A 17,345-nucleotide genomic window follows, 5' to 3' on the forward strand; every position below is an offset into this window, starting at 1 on the left:
AGCATGTCTTACATACTTAATTACATGGATACTTACTCAGTAGTGGGGCACTGGGCATCTGACGGGCCTCCTGGATCCATCGGTTCAGTTGGTCCTCCTTTCGTCGCTTCAGGTCCGCATGGTGGTGATGGACCTGCTCACCAGTCCTAGGAATGCCTGTGGCACTGGTAAGATCATGTGCCAACTGGTTCCATGCCTCTGCCTTGTATGCTCCCCATTGAACCTGGCCCTGCATGAGTCGGCCTTCATGTTGGTGGACTAGGAGCCAAACCATATATTTGGACTCCTCAATGCCCCACATTTGCGCTCTAAAGCGATTGCCCTCTCCGACACCTGCCATCCTGACTGCAAATGGGTACCACAGTCAGTTATGGCGAGTATTCCCGCCGATGGGGCTTAAATATGCAGCATTTCCTGCACTTTGTTGTGATTGGCCAGTTTTGAGAATTCTAAGCTGACTGCAGACCTGCTTAGTAATGGTTAATCTACCATTTCTAAGTATATGTATGCTAATAGTGGCTGTTTCTCCTAAGCTGTCATGGCTTAGTGGTTCTGTGCTTTGATTATGATGCACAGGGTCCTGGGTTCGAACCTTGTCACTCTTTTATTTTAATACTGTCTAGACAGGCTAGGGGGTATGGCTGTGTTTAAGCAACCTAGCTCTACATTGCTCCCCGGTGCCCTACGGTGCCCTGGTTGGCGCGGCGCGCACGTGTGCACAAACACATTGCACTGGGTAAAGTGCTTTTAAACTTTGGGCAACTCTGTTTAGCTGGGTAAAGTGCTATTAAACTTTGGGCAACTCTGTTTAGCTGGGTAAAGTGCTATTAAACTATGGGCACCTGTGTTTAGCTGGGCAAAGTGTTGCTTAACAGCAGGCTATTCTATATCTGGGTCCTTTAAAAATATATATTTTGTTCACTGATACATTGGCCATGTCACTGCTTTTAATAAAATTTTAATCATATGTCTGGTTTTATTTCAAATACTGATTTAAACATAAATAAGAAGGGGAGTGGTGGGACTTGAACCATGAATACCTTCTCTTTGTGCATACGCTCTACCATTACGCTATTGCGATTTGGATTAATTTGCATAAGTAGTTCTTATATGCTCTTCAATGTCACAATTGCTAACTGTGGTTAAGCAATGGGCACACCCACACAAACAAGTGCAAATATGGGCAGCTATATCGTGGATTTAAAAAAAATAATAATATTTTCCGTTTTATAACTCTGATGGGGGTTTACAGTGTCAGGGAGTGTGGTGTTGGGTGCAAGTACATTTGAGCGGACTCACTCTTGTCTGTTGACATTATGCTTTTTCAAACCTTGCAGGGGCATGGACTTTTAGACTGCTCGGCAGTCGGACACGCCCCCTGCTTGCCTACTCAGTCCGTGTAAGAGTTACGAATGAGTCAGCGTGCCCTCATGAATATTCATGGCACGCTGACATCATACCGTTCAACTGCAGCCTCCGAGTAAGACATATTAAGTCTTACACGGAGGTTTCTTGAATCAGGCCCACTGCCTTGTAATTATGCATATACAAAATCTAAGCAAAGGGTGTGGGTGGAGAACATGGTGTGTCCCATTCTCATTGGTCTATTCAAAGAGACAGATAATTATTGACTAATAGGTGGGTGTTGCTCTGCGGTGGGCTGTACTGCTGTAATCAATAACCTCTGGTTATTTTTTGGGGTTTTAGTTTATTTTGCCTTTTTGATCCAGTCACGTTGACTGGAAATCCATCTGATTTTTAAAACAAGTGTCTAGTAAAACATTGTTACATTATGCCAAAACTGATTCTGCTGTGTTTTTGCAGTCTTCTTCATTAGAACCATCCAGTACTTACATGCGTAAAACAACGTGAATAAAAGTTTCAGCCATAAAAACAGTAAAGTATGTATATATATATATATATATATATATATATATATATATATATATATATATATATATATATAAATACGTGTGTAGAAACAAGCAGTATGAAAATATGTAATACAAACAACCGGTAGCAGATGACAGAAACCAGAAAGAGTTCTAACTCCACTTTTACTGGATTCCAAAAAATACAAGTATGCATGACTTTAGCTGTGTTTTCTATTAAGATCCTAATAAATAATAAGCATTGCTTCTATTTATTTGAGGTAAACTGTTCTTATTGTCTCTCACTACACTGTCCTGCAGGAATAATGGTGCTTTTAATTTGGGCACTTTTTATCACTTGGACTTCCAGTGTTTAACAGTTTCATCCTCATCATTTGCATTAGTTTCACGAATTACGTGTAATTAGATTTATTGTGGAGGCTAAAAGCCATGGAATGACTATGGAGATTTCTGTTTTGGGTAAGACTATCCTCTTAGAAAAATCATAGGGAGTTGCACATCCCCAGTCATATGAGATGTGGACATACGTCTCACCCTCTTACAGCAAGAAATCTTGACAAATCCATAAACAATAGTGGGAAAGGACCAAAAATAGGGATGTGTTTTAAATATTGTTCTTACAAACTTAGAAAGTTGATAGAATAACAGATTTTGCATTAGCATGAGGTTTCTGAAGTGTATGAAGTCTGAAACTTGAATGTCTGCCATTATTTTCTGACTTCAACCCTCAATGATTTAGCAATGATCTCCTAGAAAACTATAACTTAGTGAGAACCAGACCAAAAATATAAGGCAAAAATCTGGGCATTCTGCAAAAATCTGTACAGTTATGAGGTATGCATGAATGTGGAAAATCATGATGGAAATACTGCATTCCAAATCAATTGTTAAAGGTAGTAATTTTTTTCCCTAAATCTTTATGGGACATATGTGATAACAACAACAACTCAGTTGAAATAGGTTTTCTATTTGTTTTGGATTAAAAATCTGCCACACTGCCATCTATTGTTGCTGTATTTGAAGTGGAGTACAATGTGTAACATTTTAATAGTACATATGACATTATTTGTATTTTTTATTGCAATTTTTAATCCTAGATGTTATGTCCTTAGTTTTAGTATCTTGAAGGCATGTCCATGGATACATGTAATATTCACTCTGTTTGTTCACCCTGATGATGACTTAGGATGTCGTCTTCAGTGAACAAACTATATTTTTTATCTTTTAATTATGGTTTACCAACATTATCATTACTAGTGGTGGCCTGATTCTACGAAACATTATTGCTGAAAGATAAAAATGAATATAGGGAGCACCTCCCTTCTTCCTGCAGCTGTTCTTTAAGTTTTGTGTGTGTTTTAGCTGTTTCACTGTTTGTTTATCTTAACCTTTTTCTGCATAATTTTAGATATACAGGTGATCAAGTGCATGTTTTCTTGCAAAGTCACACGCATGACTCTGGTCATGCTTGTAAATCAATTTGTCATTCACTTGCACCACAGTATCACTGAACTTCTTATCTGCATTGCTTTATCACAGTTAAGCCTACAGAATTTTGCTATATTTCCATTTTTCACAGACATAGTTTCACTTAACTAGCCACAGTGGGTCCTCGTTAGATATCACAGTAAAGCATGCATGCATACTCAAATACACTGATAAAGCAGTCATGGTGCAATGCCTCTATCACATCAGTATGTACTCTTTGAGATTAAATAGGGTAAAAAAGGCAATTGCTTTTTATTAAGCCAAAAAAATGGCAAACATTAAGATACAAAGTTTGTGACACATTAGGGTGAGAGAGCAGTAGTTAGACTTTTGACTCGAAAATTAGATTAGATAATTAAATGTTTGAGCCTAAGTAATAAGATGTTTAAAAGTAATGATGGTGAGAGTAGATTGTTATGTTTCAGAACTTAAGAGGATGTACAGGTTAAGTAAGCAGGTAACATTTAACTTAGAAAAATTGCCTCCATGAAATATTACACAAACCAGGTGAGATTTAAGTACAATAATGAAAGTTCATAGTAACTGACCTTGTCCTGTTTGCGTTGCTGCACAGCACCACTTCTTCTTCTTTTGGCTTTTCCCAGTTAGGTGTCATCACAGAGGATCGCCTTGTCTGCTCATGATTGGCAGTGGAGTTTTTATGGTGTCGAGTTGCCAGCCCGGTGCCCAACCTTCCACAAAAGGCACACACGTGCAAGCACTCATGCCTAGGGCCAATTTAGAGTGTCCAATCCACCTACAGCATGTCTTTGGGATGTGGGAGTAAACCGGAGCACCCAGAGGAAACCCACATGACCACAGGGAGGACATGCAGACTCTGCACAGAAGGCACCCCAGCCAAAGATCAGACCGGAGAACCTCTTGCTGTAAGGCAGCAACGTTAACCACTGCACCATCGCGGCCACCCACATTGCTGTGCAGCACCATTACTAACATAATATGTTGTCAGCTCTGTATGATACAAAGTGTATAGCAGATTTTCAGCCCTGATATACTTCATTTAAAGAGTTGTAGTTTTTATATATATATATATATATATATATATATATAAATATATATATATATATATATATATACACATACTTTTTTTATTTTTTTTCAAGTTTTTGTCCCCAAATAATAACCCTATTAACTGACCATCTGCTGCTTTCTTTTCCTACTACTCATAACTTCAGGGTCCCTGGTACTGACACCTGACCCCAGAGCTGGGATCATCATGCCCTAGGCAGGCTGGAAAGGAGAATGGAACAAAGCTTCTAGCAGTGCCATATGTATGCTGTCTTGGATATGATGTGGGGGAATTTTTTGAGATGCCATAACTGGGTGGAGCTTCTGATGCCAAACACTTCACCTTGTGTAATATCTGTCAGCTCCAGTACTACCCTCTAATTCCAAACTTTTAATGGCAATTTGTCTTGCAATTGTTATACACACCCCTGTCACCAGGGGAGTGTCCAATTATATACAGAAACCTGCTTCATGGAGAGGACAAGCCAACAAAATGTCACTCCTCCTCACCCCATCCTTTCCATCTCCTCCATTGACTATAAATGTACGTGTGTTTTTTTTTCAGTTAAATAATCACCAAAAGCTAGGGTCTACTTTATTCTCTCGAAAGACGATTCCATCGAATACGAATTGTGCGACACATAAACAGCGAAACGCGAATACATCAAACCAATGAAACCACAAAATTTAAAACGTCGAACTGTCATAGATGGCCAAGCCCACTGCCCACGACACACTACGTACCCAAACACAATAACAAAATACACATACATACACTAACAAAAACCCTACTTCTAACCCTATGTAAAACACCAAAACCCTACTTCTAACCCTACACTAAACCCCACATACACAACTATCTATGCACTATCCTTAACCCCTCCCTAACCCTAAGGTCCGTAACTACTGCACACTTACCCTACAAAGCTATACCCAAACAAACTGAAATTCCACACACATAAACTTAACAAAACCCTACACTAAACCTTACATACATTACCTACCTATGCACTTACCTTAACTCGCACCCTAACCCTAAGTTCCGTAACTATAGCACACTTACCTTATGAAGCTATACCACAGATGGGCCAACTATGATGGTTCGACGTTTTCAATTTCACGGTTTTGTTGGTTCGACATATTTACGTTTCACTTTTTATGTGTCGCGCGATTCGTATTCAACGGAATCGTCTTTCGCAAAAATAAAGTAGACCCAAAAAGCTATGCTATGTACCTTAGTATCTTCTGTTGATACCAGCATAAAATATTCATTGGCAGATGTGCTCTTCTGGCAGTGAATAAGGCACTGTTTTTGTAGGAAGTTTTGACAAAATTACAAAGAGACAGTAAAGCGCGTATCTGCTAAATGTTTATTTGCCAGTCAAATGTTTTTCTCTTACTTTCCATGCAACAATATTTGCATATTATATGGTAAGCATCAATGAAATGAGATTTTGTTTTTATTATAATTCTCAACAATAGGTGGATTCTAACAGTGATCTACAGGCTGATTAAATAATGAGGTAGTATTGTCTAGAATGGATCAGATAGCCTAAATTTGATTACAGTGCACTCAAAACTCACCCAATTGCTTGTTTTTTCTCGTCTCTCCAGAAGTTTTTGATGAAGGAATTCCCCTACCCCTCCTGTGGCTCTGAACTTTTCCACAGCAATCCGGGTTCTTCTGAACTGCTCCTCTGTTACAAGGTGTTTCATGCATCTTAGGTACAGGTCCAGTGTTTGCTGCAGAGGTGGAACAGGCAGCTTGGGTAGTACCTAACACAAAAACAAATGATCCATTGAAAACGTGTATATTATAATTGAATGTTAGACATCTGGGGCTGCTATGGGAGGATAGATTCAATTGTTTTCAAGAATACCACTCAACATGCAATTTTATACAGTTGTACTTTTCTCCAAGCCTTTAACTTTTAAGAAGCATGCTGGTATCAGCTGGAATGAGGAACTTATGAATGCAAAGCAAAGGACAATATAATATAAGGGCAGTTGAGCCCTTATATGAGGCATATATTTAGTTAATTTCCTTCAGAGTAATGTAATGTGTTATATGCAAAGGACAATATAATATAATGGCAGTTGAGCCCTTATATGAGGCATATATTTAGTTAATTTCCTTCAGAGTAATGTAATGTGTTATATTAAACTATGTCACTATGTAATTTGTAGGTCTTAGATGTGGAGGGCGTAGAAATCAGATATGACTTCTGGAATACAAAATAAAACTGAAATTAATGATCTGAAAAAGTTAAGGACTATATAGCCTGATGGCAAAAGCAGCCCTATGGAAAGAAAATATTATGGTACTAATATGTTTTATGGCATAGTTTACTCAATAATTTCCTTTGACCATTTCTTTCTGCAGAATTCTTAATAACCGGTAGCCAATTACTTAATGATGTAAGAGAATTCTACTATACACATTAGCTATTTCACTAATTGATTGTATGAAAAAAATCACATTTACATTACTAATCTCTGTCTGAGATTCAGAAATCCCTTGGTGTTTAAGGAAAATGGTTATGAACGTGTACAGAAACAAAATTAGTACATTCATTTCATAAAGACTTTTGTCATGAACTCTGGAAATTTCTGAGGAAGTATGGAATAGCTAAAATTATATGCTCCAGTGATGACTTTGTGACTGATATGCTTAGTGCAATGAACTGATCAGCATAGAGAGTGAAAGCTTACAGTTAGTGAACATGGTTAGCTTCTTTTAGTTAAGTATACAGAGCTACTTAATGAATTGTGCCGATGTTGTACTAACATTTCTGGCATATTTTTGTGTGTTTCAAAGCCAATAAAAAGGATACACAGAAAACCAACACAAGCAAAAACATCAAAACAGCCCCGGTAAACCAGAAGCTTGTATTGGAAACTGTATATCTATCAATAAACAAATATTTTTCTTGCCACTTGATCTAGCCTACATAAAGGATTAAAAACATACACACACACACACACACACACACACACACACACACACACACACACACACACACACACACACACACACACACACAAAATAAAATGCATATCCTACATCCCTATATCGGGTATTTATTTACTCTACATCCATGTCATCAACAATTTATATATTTTTCACTGATCAAAAAATATTAATTTATCTCATAATCTTCTTCTTTCGGTTAGGGGTCGCCACAGCGGAACTCCGGTCCACTAATGATTGGCAGTAGATTTTTACGGTGCTGAGGTGCCAACCCGACGCCCACGAAGGCACGCCCATTCACACGTCTTTTGAATGCCACTTGACTGTGGGGAGGACATGCAGACTCCACACAGAAGGCGCTCCAGCTGAGAATCGAATGGGGGAACATCTTGCTGTGAGGCGACAACGTTACCGCTGCACCACCGCAGCATTTTTAATTTATCTCATAATCAGATAACATTTAGTGTGGAGTGCTCCTTTCTTCAGTGTTTGTCAGTTTGTTTAATCATTCCAGTCTGTTTGCAAATCATACACTTTTTTATTTGCAGTTTTACAGACATACATGATATGGTATAATTATCTCCCAAGAACACATGACTAATGTTTAAAAAATGTTTCTGCCTAGCTGTCTGCCCCACTAGCTCTTTGTTTTTTTTGTTATATTTTTGTGCCCTTCTGGGGCTTTGCACTCATTATTTGGAACTATTTTTTAAATTTTTTATGAGGTTTTCATGTAACATTTTATGAGTAAAATTGTTGAAATGTGACATGTTAGCAAGCCATTTGTCTGAAAATAGGGTAAGTTACTGAAATGTCCGACATGCATTTGAACAATGCGAAGTAAATTGGATGAAAATCAGAAGCTACACATTAGAGTTCATAGAATGCAGTAGATTGCTTTCTGCAGGTAGCCACAAGCAGCTATCTTAAATGCAGAAGTTTCAGTATCTTTGGATCATGTTCATGTGTGAAGGTAGCAGAGATTTAGGACACTGATGAGGATAAGTACAGAAATTCAAGTACTGCGGGCATTGTAGTGGAACGTTGTGCTAAAGTGAAAACTGAGTTACACGATGAAGTTCTCAGTCTACCATGCAGTCTGTGTCCCCAGCCTTCTCTGTGGTCATGGGCTTTAGGCAGTAATGAAAAGGATGAACTTACAGATACAAGCATCAGAAATTATATTGCTTTGCAGAGTACCTGGGATTCCATTCCATGGCAGAGTGAAAAGCTTTACAGTCTCTGAGAATCTTGGAATACAGTCACTGCTTCCTCAGGATGGACCGAGTCTGTTAAAGTGATCCCAACACCTTGTGAGCATACTTCTGGGTATTATCTGTACAGGTGTGTTAGGCCTATCATACCTGGAGGAGGCCAGAGGGCAGATATAAGATGTGCTGGAGGGATTACACCTCTCAGCTTACTTGGCAAAACCTGTAGAGCCCATAGAATCATCAAGAAACTGTTAGTGGAGGTAGGGGGTCTGGTCTACTTTTGCTACCACTGTAACCTTCACCAGAGCAAGTAGTTTAGAAAATGGACAAACATGTATAAACTCCAATATATGCAAAAAAGTGTACAAACATTTTGCTAACTTTACAGCCTTATCTCCACTAATATTAGATCAGGAAGAGAACAATCTGGTACTGCTTTCACTATTGCCTGTTGATGTAAGTACTCAGGCGCATCCAAGAAATAAAACAGCAGCACAATGAGATGTCTGTGTAGAATATTTTCTGTGTCTGTACACTTTTTTATGGTGTTCTGAAGTTTTCCGTGTAACCAAAGATGAGAATTTTGTATATGAATTAATAATCTAAATTCCTTATAAGCATACAAGCAGTGCTGTGCATGTTTCTGCTTCCTGTGATAGACTGGCATCCTGTCTTAGATTTCTTTTCTGCCTGGCACACACTGCCTCACTCAATCATGACAAGCAGGAAGCTAATTAATCCCCTTGCCTAAGTCAGGAAGCCATTTGTTTCCTGAGAGATTTTCTCCAAAATCTTCTACTGAAAGTACACTTCTTATGGATTACCAAAAATATAAAGTAGGAAAGATCTCTGGCAGACAGTGAGCTATGCCCCAGTAACAGCATCCAAGGCCTGTGTGCATGTGTTGATTTTATATTGCAGGTATAAGAAAGAATTATATTTTATATGCCAAAAATGAGTAGTGCTATGGTCAAACTGTTGTATCTTTGTAAGTATGCAAAATAGATCCAAAATGTCAATGAGATAATTTTTCCCATGATATATGACAATAGGGGGTATTATACTGCTGTTTTGTGATATTACAAAAGCTATGCAAATTATGCATGTAGTTTCACAATATTTTAAACTATATTAATCTGCAAAACCATGTGTGTTGAATGGCCAGTATCAGTGGACTTAAGGTTTGTATAAGATGGCACCATTTGTTCACTTGTAGGTTACACGTCTTTTATGAAATTAATGCAATTATAAAAATATAACTACTACTTATAAGTGCTTTACCAAACAAAACATTTATATCTCAGGATATTTCAAATAACCCACCATGCTTTAATGTGTTTTTACTAACTCCGAGAGTTTTCATTCACCACCCATAGCTTGACAGAATCACAGTCCATTTTTGTATTATAAAAATGTCTCACATTGTTTATAACGTGTCCATTGTTGTAAGAAAGTCATAGACAAAGGGATTGTGTCTAGCTAATGATGTCATTGTTCCCCTTTACTTAGCCCTCATTAGGCTAACCATTAAATATAATATCCCTTTGGCATATATCTGTCTAGACACATGCAACTGCTGGAACCCCCACAGAGATAAAAAGAAACAGCAGAAATGACCGGCACTCCAGTAGCAAGGTTATAATCCAAATTTATTCATTTATTGAGCAACAAACAGGTCAAAACCCTATATATTCATACACAGACTGGTTTTGGCATTAAAGCCTTTATCAGTGTATGCAAAATGAAGACAACTCAATAAATGCTAACCTGTCACTTCCATTCCTACAATGATTGGATAATTACAAATGCTCATTTAGACCAGGTGAGAATAACACTCCAAGTCGAATTATCCAACTTTTCTCCTTTTTATTTAATATATTATGCCATCTTGCTTTATGATTCCTATCCCCCACAATTTTATCAATAATTACAAACACGAAACGTGCAGTGGGATGTTGGATAGTATGTTTGTACAAGGAAATGGATATCCATTTATTCCTAATGTCACTTTAATATTCTGTGCTACACATTCTAAAGGGATAGGAGGTTTGTCCCACATAAAAAGCAGAACATGTACATGTAACTAAATAAATAATCCAATCTATGCTACAGTTACCAAATACATTTATAGGTTCATAGGTAGGTACTAGGCTATCAGCCCAAGGGCCTAAGTAAGCCTAGCCAACAAGGTTCCCTGGCTCACGCCACCCAAGAATGTTATTTTCCTGTGTCCCTGTTAAGCAGAGCCACTGAAGTGATTCCCAGGATGTATTTCCTATTTCCCATCCACTTATCAAGATTTTTCTTGAAGAGTGCTAATAAGGAACTTTGCTTGACATAGCTGGGTAGCTTGTTCCAGATTATGGGAAGTCTCTGGGACAGGAATCTATCCCTCCAGCATGTCCTGTTTATTGTGGTGACAAGGTTTAGGTCCCTAGAGCGTGTAGCTGGGAGGGATTGGGATTTCTTTAGGTGTAGCATGTCCACCAGCTCTGGATTTGATATAGCTTTATATGTTAGGCAGAGATCACCTCAGAGTAGGCGATATGCTACAGAGTAAAGCTGGAGTTTTTTCAGATGGTCAGTGTAGGATATCTGTTTAAGGCCAATAATCCTCTTTGTGAGGTACTTCTGTGGCCTTTCCAGCTGCTGCAGATGTCTAGTGAGGTACATTCCAAAAGGGGCATTGTACTCTATAATGGGTCTAATGAGTGTCAAGTGGAGGGGAACAATGACCTCTTTTTTCCCAGATGAGAACCCTTTTGTGATGAGGTGTGCCACATAGAAGGATTTCCTGACTTCTTTGGCGATGTGATTATCAAAGGAGAGACTACTGTCCACCTGGGTCCCAAGGTCTCTTATCACACATTTGGCATTAAGTAGATTTCCATCTATGTGGTAGTTCATGGGTACAGAGTTTTTACCAAAAGGGATGACAATGCACTTTTTGGCACTGAGCTTGAGGCCATGGTTCTGACACCAGGCATCTGTCTCAGTGAAGACCTTCTGTAGGATGTCCACATCATTTGGGGACTCAACTATGGCTCCTAGTTTGCAGTCATCTGCGAACTTCATTAGCCAAAGACCTTCTGTGTTAGCCTGTATGTCAGAGAAGTAGATACCAAACAGGAGAGGTCCCAGGACTGAACCCTGTGGTACACCACTTGTCACTGGTTTGAAGTCAGATTTGGAGTCTGCAACTTTTACAGTGTGGGTTCTGTCAGTGAGCCAATTGGCAACCCATCTTGTGACGTAGGGATTTATACCTAGTTTAGTGAGTTTAACTATAATTCCAGAGTGGGGGATGGTGTCGAAAGCCTTGGTGAGGTCAAGATAGGCTGTGTGAACCACCTTACTCTCGTCTACAGCTTTGGTGACTGCCTCAAAAAAGTCAATCAGGTTTAGGAGGCAAGATCTGCCTTTCACAAACCCGAACTGGGTGGGGTCCAGAGTTTGGAGGTTACCAATGTCTTTGTTTATGAGTTCCATGATGATACGTTCCACGGTCTTACAGACCGGGCTCGTCAGGCTAATAGGGCGATAGTTCCCGGGATCAGTGGTGCCTCCCCCTTTGTGGAGTGGGATAACTGTTGCTGTGCACCATTCAGTGGGCACAAAGCCTTATGTGAGACTGTGATTGAACATGGTGCTTATTTATGATGTTCATGTAAAAAAAAAGCCTAGGATGTTGTCCGGTCCCATGGATGCTGTATTTTTGGCTTTAGAGAGTGAAGCTTTTACCTGCATAGTTGTGATTACAGGGGCTCTGCATTCTTCCTGTATAGATATGGGCCCTTTAGGGGGTGAGAGGTGGGTAAAGTTAGCACTGAACCTATCTGCCAGGACATTGGCAATATCAGTTGGTTCTGTAATTTTCATGCTGTTGTGCTGTAACTCAGAGCAGATCTGGGTGTTACCATTGAGATTCTTGACATAGCTATAGAATGCTTTGTGGTTGTCTCTAGAATCAGTGGCAATTTTGTTTTCGTAGCTAGCTTTGGAGGATCTTATAAGGGATCTCAGCTTCTTACTGAGGCTGACCAGGGAACTCCTCCACTCATGGGATTTTACTCTCTTTTGCAACAGTTTCTTCCTTCTGTTGTAGAGTTTGTTTATGGCAGGAGACCACCAGATTGGCTTCCTTTTTTGGAGGATAGCGTCTTGATTCTGTTTGGGATAGCATGATTCATGCACTCATGTAAGTACTTATAGAGTGCATCTGTGTAGGATTCAGCAGTCATAACTGTATTGTCCATCTCCATGGGTGTCATGAAGTTCACCACTTCTGTCTTAATAAGCATGAAGATGGCTTTGGAGAAACTTTTTACTGTGATTTCCTTAATTGGGGTGGGGGCGGGATGTGGATATCTAGCTTATGGTCAGATCTGGCCAATGAGGAGTTGACTTTAGGTGTGGAACACCAGTCACTCATGTTAATAATGACTAGGTCTAGGATATTTTTGCCCCCGGTGGGGTGTGGATAATTTGATCCAGGGCATCCGTTGAGCGAAGGAGTTGGTACATGAGTAGTTTTCCCAGTTAATGGTGGGGTAGCTGAAATCGCCCATTACTAGGGTGTTTGGTTGAACCCTAATATTTTCCAGTATATCAAGAAAAGAGGAGTTGGAATCTTGGGGCATAGTGGGGGATCTGTAGCAAGCTAAAATTTGGATTGCAGTTTTGCCCAGAGTTAGTTGCACTTGGATAATCTCAAATGCATTATTCCGAGCGACTAGCCTGGAGGTGTGCATATCCTTAATGAATATGGACAAACCTCCGCCTTTGGTATTCTGGTCCAGGTTAGGTGGTATGAGTTATAGCCTGGTAATACAGGGGTGCTCTCTGGAGCCTTGAACCAGGTCTCAGTCACTGCACAGATATCGATGTTCTCCATTTTAAGGAGTGCCTTGAGGGAGTGCATTTTGGGGTTTAGACTTCTAGCATTGAGTAGCATTACCCTCAGTTTTTGCTTGCCTGTTCCTGTTATGGTGGTGAATTTGTAATTTGAACCTTGCCTAAAAAAGGCACTATAGGGGCAGCAAGAGCCTTAGCCAGTATCTGGAATCCCAGGGGTGACAGGTGCAGGCCATCTCTGACAAAGCATCATGGTCTGTCAACGATGTTGTCCCAGGCAGACAGATACTGGATCCCCTTAGAATGACACCAGAAGCTTATCCAATTGTTGAAGTCAGTCGTTTTGTCCTTGTACTGCGGTATCATTCTGGGCGATGGCAGAATGCTACTCAGGGCTAGGGTCATACCTGCCTGGGTTACAAGATCAGAGAACTCTTCCATGTCTCTTTTCATGTAGTCCAGGGAGGTATGTCTCAGTTCATTCACACCAACATGGACAATAACAGAGTCATATTTGTACTTGTTGTGGCGTGACCTGAGTGCATGGGTTATGTGGCAGATCCTGGCACCCGACAGGCAGCTGACAGTAACCTTCTCCTTGTTTAGCTTGGTAAGTGGGACATCAGTGTGTCTGACTATAGAGTCACCTATAACTAGTGTGTTGAGTAAGTTGTTTTGCCTTATGGGCTGTGGTTGAGTGGCATACTGAGTCTGTGGGCTATGTGTCATTTGTGTTGTGTTGGGGGGGGGTGGAGGTTGCTTGCGTTTCTGCTTTGGAGGTCTCTGTTGCTTGAGCAGATTATTATTGAGAGCCTCTGCGAATGTTTTTGTGTTTCTATGTGCGGATTTTGGTGGTGTAGGTTTAGTGAGACTATGTGATGAGTGTGGTGTGGTGCAAGTGTTTACCTTCTCCTCTTGACTGTCAAGTTCAATCTTGGTTGGACAGAGCTTTACCTCCAGTTTGGCTAGATAAGTGCATCTCTCACAGGTTGTGGTGTTGGGTGGTAGGAGGAGAGGGTTGTCTGTGTACATGAGGCAATTGCTACATTACCACAAGATGCCCAGATTCATCAGATAGATAGGAGAGAACACTGGGAGCTCACCCTTGGACATGCCTGATTAAAAAACTACTTTCCTCTAGACAAGTGAGGAAAGTGAGTATAAGAGCTGTTTTTCTCTAAGCAAGTTTGGAAAGTAAGTACAAAAACTGTTTTCCTCTAGGTAAAGAGGAAGGTTGAGTGCTGTAGTAATTTGTAGCTTATTTAGTGCTGACAACAAGTTCTGAACAAGTGCTGAGCACGAATAAGCAAATTCAAGTGCAAAAACTAAAAATCTGTACCTGGATCTTGTGGTAGATAGGCTACCTAGTGCTTATCATTCCCACTGATAAGATAGAATGCTTCCATCCAACACAGGAAGGCTTGGGGAGCTCAGAAGCTTACAAACAGTCCTGGATACAGCAAATCTGTATCTGGACTAGACTAGTTACAGGAAAGGTGGGAAACAAATGCAAATGCGGGCTTTTAAACCAGAAAGTTGAAAGAGATGGAAAAACTGCTCAAATGGCCAATAAACTACAATTTCTGGGCCAGAAACCACTCTTGTGGTAGATAGGCTAGCTAGTGCTTACCACTCCCACTGATAATCTAGAAGGCTTCCCTCCAACACTGAAAGGCTTGGGGAGGGGGGGGGCTCAGAAGCTTACAAGCAAGTTCTGGATACAGCAAATCTGTATCTGGACTAGACTACTTACAGGAAAGGTGGGAAACAAGCGCAAATGCGGGCTTTTAAACCATAAGGTTGAAAGTTATGGAAAAACTGCCCAGTTTTTCTACTTGTGAATTGTTTGCTTTTCAACACAAATCTACATAAGGTGCAATGACTACAGGGGACAGAGCCAACCAGCATACTCCCACTAATCGTGGTTTGCTGTAAATTTTTATGATGGAACCTATTCCTGTAGTGATTGCAAAAAAAAAAAACAATGTTTTACCTCTTCTAAAAGAGAAGAGTAATCCATGTCAAAATGTCACAACTTATCAGATGATAAGATATTCCAGTATATCTGTACTAAATCCATGAAAACAGAAGTATTACTAACATAACTCATAATTAAATAACCACCTTTGTCTGCAGTCTGTGCAGTGAAGTACCAATAACCATGAAGAACCACAAGCTGTCCATGTCAAGAGTGTGTTCCAACTATTTATTAGTAAAACAACAAGTTAAGCACTTTCTATTTTCATTTCACAAGCTCCCCTCTAGCTTCGAATGGAACTACTTCTAAGATTTCAAAAACAAACTTTTTATGGCCCTCACATACAGAAGTGTGTTTGAACAACACATTGTTCTTATTACATTTCCTTATGTTGTATAGATGTTCATAAATTCTTTTGGAAAGTTTCCTCTCTTTTTTCCCCACATAAAACGAACAACAAGGGTTCACAGAGGGCTAAGTACACCACACCACTTGTATTGCAACCTCCTCTTGAAAAAGTTATTTTGTTGTTGAAACTGTTGTTCAGAACAATTTCCCTTTTGTTAAATACATGGTGGCAGTAACTACATCTACCACATTTGGTTGTTCTGAATTTATGGGGTTTGGTTTAATATCTGTGTTTTTAATCTGTCCTATACTCCCTAGTAAATCCGGCTTCTCCAGTATACATGGGTATCTGGTTTCTCTGTTGCTCACCACTTCCTAAGTGTTCTTAACACTTTTTGTGGATAACCCCTCTCTAAGAACATGGATGTCATTTTCTACCATTAGAAGCTAGAGGGGGAGCTTGGGAAATAAAAATAGAATATAAGGAACTTGCTATGGCAATTTAGATTAGATGAAATGCACAAACCAGGTTTAAATTAATATGTCACGATCAATCCTGTACTTAAAATGAGAGCTGCCAAACTGTAATTTTTTATTAATATTTTTACTAATTTTGCTTATTTTAATAGAGTATGTGCATTTTAAAAAGAATTTTTGTACAATAGACACATGTTGAAATGTGGGTATATTTATGTAAGTCTTGTTACAAATATTGTAAGAAGACTTTGGTTTTTATTAAGTTTTTACTATGCTCCTATCACATTGTTTTTTGTTTCAGACGGTGACTATGTTTTCCACTGATGGTAGCATATGATGGACACTCATGGGTTAAGGAACTGACACGAGGATGTAATCTGATTGGGTGATGTATGTTTTAAGTTGTATATAAGTCATGTGATTTTATATGGCATCAGGTTCTGATGAAGTCTTTGAAATGTGGGTATATTTATGTATGTCTTGTTACAAATAATGTAGGAAGACTTTGGTTTTTATTAGGTTTTTACTATGCTTCTATCACATTGTTTTTTGTTTCAGACAGTGACTATGTTTTCCACTGATGGTAGCATATGATGGACACTCATGGGTTAAGGAACTGACATGAGGATGCAATCTGATTGGGTGATGTAGGTTTTAAGTTGTATATAAGTCATGTGATTTTATATGGCATCAGGTTCTGATGAAGTCTCTGAGGGGAAGGAAGCACTTATCTTGTTGTTTTACTAATAAATAGTTGGAACACATTATTGACCTGGACAGCATGTGATTCTTCATGGTTATAACTGACAATCATCCTAATCACGTTCATCCCTGAAATCCCTATGTTTATATTTTAATAATTGGGATCTGTCTTTGTTTTGTACCAATTTACTTGTTTTGATTATGTGATCCTGATTATATCCCCATCACAAAACCTGGTAATCAAATAATTTTGTTGGGTAATAAATGCTTCCTCAGATAGACAAATCCTATGAATGCATAAAAATTGAGACTTGGGAATATCCCATATGATATGTTTAGGGTGACAGCTTGAAGCATGTAACAAAGTATTAAACTGATGCTGACGGCAAGCA

The 17,345-nt window shown here is 39.3% G+C and overlaps 1 protein-coding gene across 2 annotated transcripts in view; it reads right to left on the reverse strand.

Annotated features, from left to right (window-relative positions):
• The window catches only part of CHAT (choline O-acetyltransferase), a 683,939-nt gene that overhangs the window by 456,633 nt on the left and 209,961 nt on the right, over positions 1 to 17,345 (reverse strand). For both annotated transcript variants that reach the window (XM_044056519.1, XM_044056518.1), the window contains exon 3: positions 5,994 to 6,185. In XM_044056519.1, the coding sequence (XP_043912454.1) occupies positions 5,994 to 6,185 (192 nt within the window). The remainder of the gene's footprint in view (positions 1 to 5,993; positions 6,186 to 17,345) is intronic.

Source organism: Protopterus annectens, chromosome 14.part0 (genome assembly GCF_019279795.1).
Source record: "Protopterus annectens isolate FY-2018-M chromosome 14.part0, PAN1.0, whole genome shotgun sequence".
In the NCBI taxonomy this organism is placed as follows: Eukaryota; Metazoa; Chordata; order Ceratodontiformes; family Protopteridae; genus Protopterus; species Protopterus annectens.